The 10209-nt window shown below is 46.8% G+C and overlaps 1 protein-coding gene and 2 pseudogenes across 1 annotated transcript in view; 1 reads left to right on the forward strand and 2 right to left on the reverse strand.

Annotated features, from left to right (window-relative positions):
* Positions 1-2293, reverse strand: part of ODAD4 (outer dynein arm docking complex subunit 4) — a 36600-nt gene extending 34307 nt beyond the window's left edge. The window contains exon 1 of the mRNA XM_035300514.3: positions 2081-2293. Within this exon, the coding sequence (XP_035156405.3) occupies positions 2081-2194 (114 nt within the window). The 5' untranslated portion in view covers positions 2195-2293. The remainder of the gene's footprint in view (positions 1-2080) is intronic.
* A 2398-nt stretch (positions 2294-4691) lies between these two features.
* LOC144582616 (small ribosomal subunit protein uS19 pseudogene) lies at positions 4692-5373 on the forward strand (annotated as a pseudogene).
* Positions 5374-8547: 3174 nt separating this feature from the next.
* LOC100406826 (large ribosomal subunit protein uL22m pseudogene) lies at positions 8548-9183 on the reverse strand (annotated as a pseudogene).
* Positions 9184-10209: the final 1026 nt, after the last annotated feature.

The raw sequence follows: 10209 nt of genomic DNA on the forward strand, positions 1-10209 counted from the left end.
CAGACTGGAGTGCAATGGCGCCATCTCGGCTCACCGTAACCTCCGACTCCTGGGTTCAGGCAATTCTACTGCCTCAGCCTCCCAAGTAGCTGGGACTACAGGCGCACGCCATCATGCCCAGCTAATTTTTTGTATTTTTAGTAGAGACGGGGTTTCACCTTGTTGACCAGGATGGTCTTGATCTCTTGACCTCGTGATCCACCTGCCTCGGCCTCCCAAAGTGCTGGGATTATAGGCGTGAGCCACCGCGCCCAGCCAAAGGCATCTTTTTAGGGTACTATAGCTCATACCTATAATGTTAGCACTTTGTGAGGGGCCAAAGTGGGAGTCTTACTTGAGCCCAGGTGTTCAAGACCAGCCAGGACAACACAGCAAAACACCCATCTCTACAAACAAACAAAAATTACCCAGGCATGGTGGTGTAAGCCTGTAGCTCCAGCTACTTGGGACACTAAGGTGGGAGGACCACTTGAGCTCAGGAGTTTCAGGCTGTAGTGAGCTGTGATTTAACCACTACATTCCAGTCTCAGAGACAGAACAAGATCCTGTTATATGTAAATTTTCAATTGCTAAAAAAATAAATAGTTTCCTTATGCAGATGTCAGATGTGTAGTTTGATGGTTAGCACCTCAGCACTGGAGTCTCAACCCAGCTTTGAATCCCTCCTCTGCCACTTGCTAGTTCAGTGATCCTGGGCAAAACAAAAATTCCAGTTAGTTGGGAGGCTGAGGCAAGAGAATCACTTGAACCTGGAAGGCGGACATTGCATTGAGCAGAGATTGCACCACTGCACTCAGCACTCCAGCCTGGGCCGTCTCAAAAAAACAAAACAGGCTGGGTACGGTGGCTCAAGCCTGTAATCCCAGCACTTTGGGAGGCCGAGGCGGTTGGATCACGAGGTCAAGAGATCGAGACCATCCTGGTCAACATGGTGAAACCCCGTCTCTACTAAAAATACAAAAAATTAGCTGGGCATGGTGGTGCGTGCCTGTAATCCCGGCTACTCAGGAGGGTAAGGCGGGAGAATTGCCTGAACCCAGGAGGCGGAGGTTGCGGTGAGCCGAGATGGCGCCATTGGACTCCAGCCTGGGTAACAAGAGTGAAACTCTGTCTCAGAAAAACAAAACAAAACAAAACAAAACTCGAGTATGCTTAGCAGTGTGCGTGAGGCTGAGGCAGGAAAATTGAATGAACCCAGGGAGGTGGAAGTTGCAGTCAGCTGAGATCTCGCCACTGCACTCCAGCCTGGGCAAAAGGGCGAGAATTTTAGTCTCGAAATTAATAACAATATGTTGCTTACTGCCCACCTTTTGTAAGCAATTGTGTGCTGGACACACTGTGGCTTCTACATACAACCTCTCAGCCAATCTGCTGGCAAGGGATTGGGTAGGTAAATTTTCGATTGCTTAAAAAAAAAAAAATTGTTAAATGTAAATTTTGATGGGTAGGTAAGGCTGCTCTGTGGAAGGAGGCCAGTTAATCATGAAACATTTAAGCAAAAGTAGAGGAAGAGGTCACTGTTAACACAGAGACTGGAGAATGCAAGTGGGAATTGGTAGAAAATTACCAAGCACTGGGCTTATCTGTGACAGCAATGTGTCTATCAAGAATCAGTGAATATTGCTTTTTATTTTATAGGTTAAAAAAAGAAGGCAAAAGAAAAAAAAAATTTTTAAGAATCAGTGAATAATAGAAACAATAGAGTCCTCCAGGCATCATCAAGGCCTCAGTGTTATCTGCAGTCAAAAGGTGACGGGTGGGCGGGGCATGGTGGCTCACGCCTTTGGGAGGCCGAGGCGGGCAGATCACCTGAGGTTGGGAGTTCGAGACCAGCCTGACCAACATGGAGAAACCCCGTCTCTACTAAAAATACAAAATTAGCTGAGCGTGGTGGCGAATGCCTGTAATCCCAACTACTCGGGAGGCCGAGGTAGAGAATCGCTTGAACCCAGAAGGCGAAGGTAGCAGTGAGCCGAGATCGCGCCATTGCACGCCGGCCTGGGCAACAAGAGCGAAACTCCGTCTCAAAAAAAAAAGTGACTGGCGATGGGGTGATAGGTAGGTTCAGAACGCGACTCACGTTGCTGAAGCTCCGCGCAGCTTTAGAGAATTCCCCGCACAGGTAGAGCCGTTCGCCTTCCGCCATGTAGGAGGGAAACGTGCTTCGCAAGGTCTCGCCTTCGGGGTCCGACATGCTGACCGGATTTAGAGATGCTAAAGCAGAGAAATCGAAGAAAAGCTGGAGAACCTCTATCTGGTTTGTGGACGCTCCGTCTCTTAGCAACCGTGAGACGTACAGCGACTTCCGGTTCCGCTTCTGTTTGGCTTGGGCTGAGATTCTGGGTTACAACCTCCAGGCGGGTTCATGCGCCAGTTCAACCGCCCACTCGACTGGGAAGTGACGAGTGCGTGGCTGCCGGCTGCAGGGCAGCTGCGTTCCTTAGCGTTGGCTGTTGGACGCTCCGTCGGTTCTCTCTGGAGTTGCTGCGTGAAAAGTCTTCTTTGTAATACAGCCAAGAAAACAGGAAGAGGGTTGGAGGCAAAGTTCCAACTAGGGTTAAGGCATACGTGGTGAGGATATGTGCCCCGTGTACTGCCGTTAGGGGAAGAGAGCTCTGGGCTTGGAGTCAGCAGACTTGGGCTGACCTCACTCCTGTCACTTCCTAACTGCGTGACCTCTCGCGGGGCATGTAAGGGCTCCTAGCCTCGAATGTTCTACCTGTCAAATAAATATGAAAACAATGGAGCATTCAGGGATGTGAGGATTTGCATAAGACAACGTGGAAAATAGGGGTTCTACATAATTTAACGCAGTTATTGAGCAGCTGCTAGTAGTGGGCCTTGACCAAGGCATAGTCTGACGTCCTTCCCCATTCCCTCACCATCACCACTCCTCCAAAAGTGGACTAGGTGCTGCTTCTGGGTTCCCACGGTGCCCTAAGTATCTTGCTTAACTGCCTTTACTAAGTTACTTTCAAAACGTCTATTCCCAACGCCAATGACATTAAGTCACTGTTAAAGTTTAAATAGTAAAAAGATAGGCCAGTCGCGGTGGCTCACGCCTGTAATCCCAGCACTTCGGAAGGCCGAGGCAGGCGGATCACCTGAGGTCGGGAGTGCAAGACCAGCCTGACCAACGTGGAGAAACCCTATCTCCACTAGAAATACAAAGTTAAGGCCAGGCGTGGTGGCTCAAGCCTGTAATCCCAGCACTTTGGGAGGCTGAGGCGGGTGGATCACAAGGTCAAGAGATCGAGACCATCCTGGTCAACATGGTAAAACCCCGTCTCTACTAAAAATACAAAAAATTAGCTGGGCATGGTGGCGCGTGCCTGTAATCCCAGCTACTCAGGAGGCTGAGGCAGGAGAATTGCCTGAACCCAGGAGTCAGAGGTTGCGGTGAGCCGAGATGGCGCCATTGCACTCCATGCCTGGGTAACAAGAGTGAAAAACTCCATCTCAAAAAAAAAAAAAGAAAGAAAGAAAGAAAAGAAAAGAAATACAAAATTAGCCAGGAGTGGTGGCAGGTGTAATCCCAGCTACACGGGAGGCTTAGGCAGGAGAATTGTTTGAACCGGGGAGGTAGAGGGTGCGGTCAGGCGAGATCTCTCCATTGCACTCCAGCCTGGGCAACAAGAGTGAAACTCTGTCTCAAAAAAACAAACGAAATCCTTAACTACAAATGCAGACACACACACACACACACACACACACACACACACGGCATACATGTAAAACTGGGGAAATCTAAGATCAGTGGATTGTATCATTGTCAATTTTCTGGTTGTGTTATTGCAGTAAAGTTTTTAAAGGTGTTACCATTGGGAGAAACTGGGAAAAGAATACATGGGATCTTTTTTGTATTTATTTCTTAGAACTGCGTCTGAATCTATGATTATCTCAAAAAGTCTAATTCAAAAGACAAAAAATAACATGGTCTAGCCGGATGCGGTGGCTCACGCCTATAATCCCAGCACTTTGGGAGACCGAGACGGGTGGATCACAAGGTCAAGAGATCGAGACCATCCTGGTCAACATGGTGAAACCCCCGTCTCTACTAAAAATACAAAAATTAGCTGGGCATGGTGGCGCATGCCTGTAGCCCCAGCTACTCAGGAGGCTGAGGCGGGAGAATTGCTTGAACCCAGGAGACAGAGGTTTCGGTGAACTGAGATCGCGCCATTGCACTCCAGCAACTGGGTAAAAAGAGCAAAACTCCGTCTGAAAAACAAAACAAAATAAAACATGGTCCTTGCTTGAAAGAATTCTATCTAATAGGGGAGAAAGATGTGTAAGCAAGTAGTGACTGCTTAAAGTGATATTAACTAGTAATTCAAAGTTCTGTGTGCCTGTGAGGCAGATGAGGACAAAGTGGTGTGAAACCTAGACAAATGAATGATTCAGCCAGGGTCTGAGATGAGTTAGAGACAGCTTCACAAAGGGATAACATTTGAGCTGAGGGTGAGTACTGTGGTGCCCAGTAGAGGTAAATTGGGAATGAGGGCTCAGCGTGGTAGCTCATGCCTGTAATCCCAGTACTTTGGGAGGCTGAGATTGGAGTATCGCCTGAGCTCCAGAGTTTCAGAGCAGCCTGGGCAACATGACCAGGCCCTGTTTCTACCACAAATACAAAAATGAGGTGGGTGTGGTAGTGTGTGCCTGTAGTTCCAGCTACTCAGAAAGCTGAGGCAGGAGGATTGCTTGAGCCTGGGAGGCTGAGGCTGCAGTGAGCCATGTTTGGGACACGGCACTCTAGCCTGTGTAACAAAGCGAGACCCTGTCTAAGAAAAAAAAAAAGGCCTTTCTGAGGATCTGGCAAGATGGCAGAGGTGGAGCAGAAGAATAAGTGGACCTACTGCAGCGTGGACCTGGACCAGCTGCTGGACATGTCCTACGAACAGCTCATGTAGCTGTACAGTGTGTGCCAGTGGCCGCAGCTGAATCCAGACCTGCGGTGGAAGCAGCACTTGCTGTGCAAGTGCCTTTGCAAGGCCAAGAAGGAGGTGCCGCCCATGGAGAAGCCAGAAGTGGTGAAGATGCAGACTCACCGGCGGGACATGATCATCCTGCCCTAGATGGTGGGCAGCATGGTAGGCTTCTACAACGGCAAGACCTTCAACCAGGTGGAGATCAAGCCAGAGGTGATCGGTCACTACCTGGGCAAGTTCTCCATCACCTACAAGCCGATGAACCATGGTTGGCCTGGCATCGGGGCCACTCACTCCTCCTGCTTCATCCCTCTCAAGTGGTGCCTCAACTAATAAAGGCACACATTGGCCAGGCGCAGTGGCTCATGCCTGTAATCCCAACACTTTGGGAGGCTGAGGCGGGTGGATCACCTGAGGTCAGGGGTTCGAAACCATCCTGGCCAACATGGTGAACCCTGTCTCTACTAAAAATATAAAATTAGCCCAGCATGGTGGTACATGCCTGTAATCCCAGCTACTTGGGAGGCTGAGGCAGGAGAATCGTTTGAACCTGGAAGGGGGAGGTTGCAGTGAGCTGAAATTGCACCATTGCACTCCAGCCTGAGCAACAAGAGTGAAACTCCGCCTCAAAAAAAAAAAAAGAAAGAAAGAAATTAAATAAATACAGGCACACATCTCCAAAAAAAATAATGAGATGTACAAAGGCTGGAGGTGTGTACATTCACAGGATGTTTAAGGAGGAGCATGACCTGCGGTGAAACTGGTCCTGTTCTAGGATAAGGTGGGCTCATTGATGAGTTGAAGACTGCTGCTGAAGCAAACAGGATTAATCAGAAAAAAAAAAAAAAAAAAAAAAAACCTCCTGTAAGGAAGAGATCTACTGATTCAATGACGTCCCAATCAGAATTTCAGCCATTTTTTGTTTTGTTTTTTGAAATGGAGTCTTGCTTTGCTACCCAGGCTGGAGTGCAATGGCGGGATCTTGTCTCATTGCAACCTTTGCCTCCTGGGTTCAAGCGATTCTCCTGCCTCAGCTTCCAGAGTCACTGGGATTATAGGCATGCACCACTAGGCCCAGCTAATTTTTTGTATTTCTTTTTTTTATGTCTTCAATTTTTATTTATTTATTTATTTATTGGGAGGGAAGGAGAAAGGAGGAAGGGAGGGAAGGAGGAAGGAAGGGAGGAAGGTGGGGAGGGAGGGAGGGAGGGAGGGAGGGAGGGAGGGAGGGAGGGAGGGAGGGAAGGGAAGGGAAGGGAAGGAAGGAATTCAAGCAATGAGAGAGACATTGCCGACCTGGATCTAGAGGTTTACAAGTTGATTTCTTTTTTTGAGAGAAGGAAAGAAAAAAAATGAGTAAAGGAGAGAAAGAAAGAGGAAGAGAGAGAGGGAGGGTGAAATGAAATATTGCTTTATTCTGAAAAAAAAAGGGTATTAATAATGGCCAATGAATGTTTCATTTAAACCTATGAGTAGGTGTGATGTGGTATTGACAAGAATGTATATTTTATGTATTTGAAGTGGAGAGCTCTATAAATATTTATTAAGTTTACTTGTTCCAGATCTGAGTTCGAGTCCTTGATATCCTTATTAATTTTCTGTCTCATTGAATCTAAGTCTCTATGTATCTGGGTGTTAGGATCGTTAGCTCTTGTTGTTGCATTGATCCTTTTACCACTATATCTTTGTCGCTTTAAAATCTATTTTATCCGCTACGAGAATTGCAACTCCTGCTTTTTATTTATTTATGTATTTATTTTTGCTGTCCATTTGGTTGGTAAATCTTTCTCCATTCCTTTGTTTTGAGTCTTTGTGTATCCTTGCATGTGAAACAGGTCTGGATGTAACATGCCGTTGGGTTTTGGCTGTGTCTTTTGATTGGGGGATTTAGTCAATTTAAATTTAGGGTTACTGCCATTTGATGTTAACTGGCTGTTTGAGCCATTCGTTGATGTAGATTCTTCTTTATGTTGGTGCTCTTTACTTTTTGGTATATTTTTAGTAAGGCTAATACTGGTTGTTTCTTTCTGTGTGTAATGCCTCTTTCAGAAGCTCTTGTAAAGCAGGCCTGGTGGTAATAAAATCTCCGAGTACTTGCTTGTTCATAAAAGATTTTATTTTTCCTTCAGTTGTGAAGCTTAGTTTGGTTGGATATGAAATTCTGGGCTGAAGGTTCTGTTCTTTGAGGATGTTGAATATTGGCCCCCACTCTCTTCTGGCTTGTAGAGTTTCTGCTGAGAGATCTGCTGTAAGTCTGATAGGCTTCCCTTTGTGGGTAACCTGACCTTTCTCTCTGGCTGCCCTTAGTATTTTCTCCTTCGTTTCAGCCCTGGTGAATCTAACTATTATGTGCCTTGGGGTTGCTCTTCTTGAGGAATATCTCTGTGGTGTTCTCTGTATTACCTGGGGTTGAATATTGACCTGCTTTGCTAGTTCAGGAAAATTTTCCTGAATAATATCCTGAAGGGTATTTTCCAGCTTGGATTCATTCTCTTCGTCTCATTCAGGTACACCTATCAAACGTAAATTTGGTCTTTTCACATAGTCCCACATTTCTTGGAGACTTTGCTCATTTCTTTTTATCCTTTTATCTCTAATCTTGTCTTCTTGTTTTATTTCATTAAGTTGGACTTTGACCTCTGATATCCTTTCTTCTGCTTGAACAATTCGAGTGTTTAAACCTGTGCATACTTCTCGGAGTTCCTGTATTGTATTCTTCAGTTCCATTAATTCACTTATATTCCTCTCTAAGTTGTCTATTCTCAATAGGATTTCATCAAACCTTTTTTCAAAGTTCTTAGTTTCTTTACGCTGGGCTACAACATGTTCTTTTAACTCACAGAAGTTTCTTATTATCCATTCCTTGAAGAGTGATTCTGTCATTGGGATGCACTCGTTCTCCATCAAGCTTTGTTCCATTGCTGATGTGGAACTGTGATCATCTTTAGAGGGAGAGGCGTTCTGATTTTGAGTATTCTCAGCCTTTTTACGCTGGTTTCTTCCCATCATTGTAAATTTATCCTCCTGTCGTCTTTGAAATTACCAACTTTCAGATTAGGTCTCTTGATTGGACGTCCAAGTTGTTGGTTCCCAGGGCCAGAACGGCGGCGTTAAGACTGATGGTGCTTTTCTGCCCAGGATTCTCCTGTCTGGATTCCTTCTTGTGCCCGTAATGGGCAACTCCGCCTTCCCCGGTCTCCAAACCTCAGTCAGAAGGGGAACCAGTCTCGTTTACTCTGCGCCAAGAGCGGCGCGCTGAGGTGCCGTCACAGCCCCTGCGCCGGCCTCGTGCTGGGGGCCCGTGTGGGTCCTCCAAGCCTTGGTCTGAAGGGGAGCCAGCCCTGTTTACTCTGCTCTGAGAGCTGCCGCGCCGAGGTGCTGGCGAAACCGCTGCGCCGTCCACAAGAGTCGCGCTGGCGACCCGTGTGGTTCCTCCACTGGGGATCTTCTGCTCCGTGAGCGACCAGAATTTGTCTGAAAGATCCTCTAGTTCTCTGCGCTTTGACTGAGAGCTGCAATCCCAAGCTATTATCGATTGGTCGTCTTGGATCGTTCCTCAATTTTTATTTTTAAAAAATAAATGGCAAAATATATACACTGTGGAGTCTGAATCTCCCCATCACAGAGTGCGAACGATGGTCCGGCTTCAAAGATGTGAATATACTCTTTGGCATCGTCAACTGCAGTCTTTGGTGGCTCAGGTGGAGGTGGGGGACCTTCCACCAACTTCACAAAATAATGGCAATAAACCTCCATAATCCCAAAGTAATCTCTGCCATGGTAGCAGATGCGTTTCAGGCACTGGCCTTGTCCTGAGGTGAACTCATCTATATATAAATTGGACCTGAATTCCACATTGTGGTCTCTCACTGCCATATCTTGCACTTCTGAGAGAACCTCTTTAATTATTTTGGCCCCTTTTTTGTCACTGAATTCCAACTGAGCCAAAGCCTGGTCAATAGACATTCCTCATATCAATTTTGCCAAATATCACATTTTGTCTTTGCTGTATTTTATTTGTCTTCAACAGTGGTAGATTTCTGCTGGTCTCTGAGGTTCTCCAGGCAGTTGTGGTGGATAAACAATTTTATTGTCCTTCTCCTATTTTTGAGAAATGTAAAGAGAAACACTTGTGTGGATATATGATTAAGGTAAAACACCCAAGACCAGCTTCCCCGGGCTCCTCATGTTCTGTATCCACAACGCACCCAACTGATCCAGTACTGCTGCCGCCATCTTTCACCCTCCCGCTACCAATTTTTTTGTATTTTTAGTAGAGATGGGGTTTCACCATGCTGGCTAGGCTGGTCTTGAACTCTTGACCTCAGGTGATCCACTTGTCTCAGCCTCCCAAAGTGCTGGGATTACAGGCATGAACCACTGTGCCCACCCTTATTTTTTTGTTTGTTTTTTGTTTTAAAGAGACAGGGTCTCGCTATGTTGCCCAGGCTGGAGTGCAGTGACTATTCACAGGCACGATCCCACTACTGATCAGCACAGGAGTTTTGACCTGTTCCGTTTCTGACCTGAGCCGGTTCACCCCTCCTTAGGCAACCTGGTGGTCCCCTGTTCCCTGGAGGTCACCATATTGATGCCGAACTTAGTGTGGACACCCAATTGGCATAGTGCATTACAGCCCAGAACTCCTGGGCTCAAGAGATCCTCCAGCCTCAGCCTCCCAAATAGCTAAGACTATAGGCATGCGCCACTGAGCCCGGCCCCACCCTTATTTTTGTTTTTTGAGACAGAGTTGGCTTTGTCCCTCAAGCTGGAGTGCAGTAGTAAGATCTTGGCTTACTGCAACCTCTGTTTTCTGATCTCAGGCTACCTTCCCACCTCAGCCTCCTGAGTACCTGGGACTACAGGCATGCACTACCACACTCAGCTAATTTTTTTTTTTTTTTGAGATGGAGTTTCACTTTTGTAGTCCAGGCTAGAGTGCAATGGGGTGATCTCGGTTCACCGCAACCTCTGCCTCCCGGGTTCAAGTGATTCTCCTGCCTCAGCTTCCCAAGGAGCTGGGATTACAGGCATGCGCCACCTCGCCCAGCTAATTTTGTATTTTTAGTAGAGACAGGATTTCTTCACGTCGGTCAGGTGGACTCAAACTCCCAACCTCAGGTGATCTGCCCGCTTCCCAAAGTTCTAGGATTACAGGCATGAGCCACCATGCCTGGCACCCAGCTAATTTTTGTATTGTTTTAGTAGAGACAGGGTTTTGCCATGTTGCCCAGGCGGGTTTTGAACTCCTGAAGTCAAGCAATCCTCCCACCTCAGCTAC

Source organism: Callithrix jacchus, chromosome 5 (assembly GCF_049354715.1).
Source record: "Callithrix jacchus isolate 240 chromosome 5, calJac240_pri, whole genome shotgun sequence".
Taxonomy (NCBI): domain Eukaryota; kingdom Metazoa; phylum Chordata; class Mammalia; order Primates; family Cebidae; genus Callithrix; species Callithrix jacchus.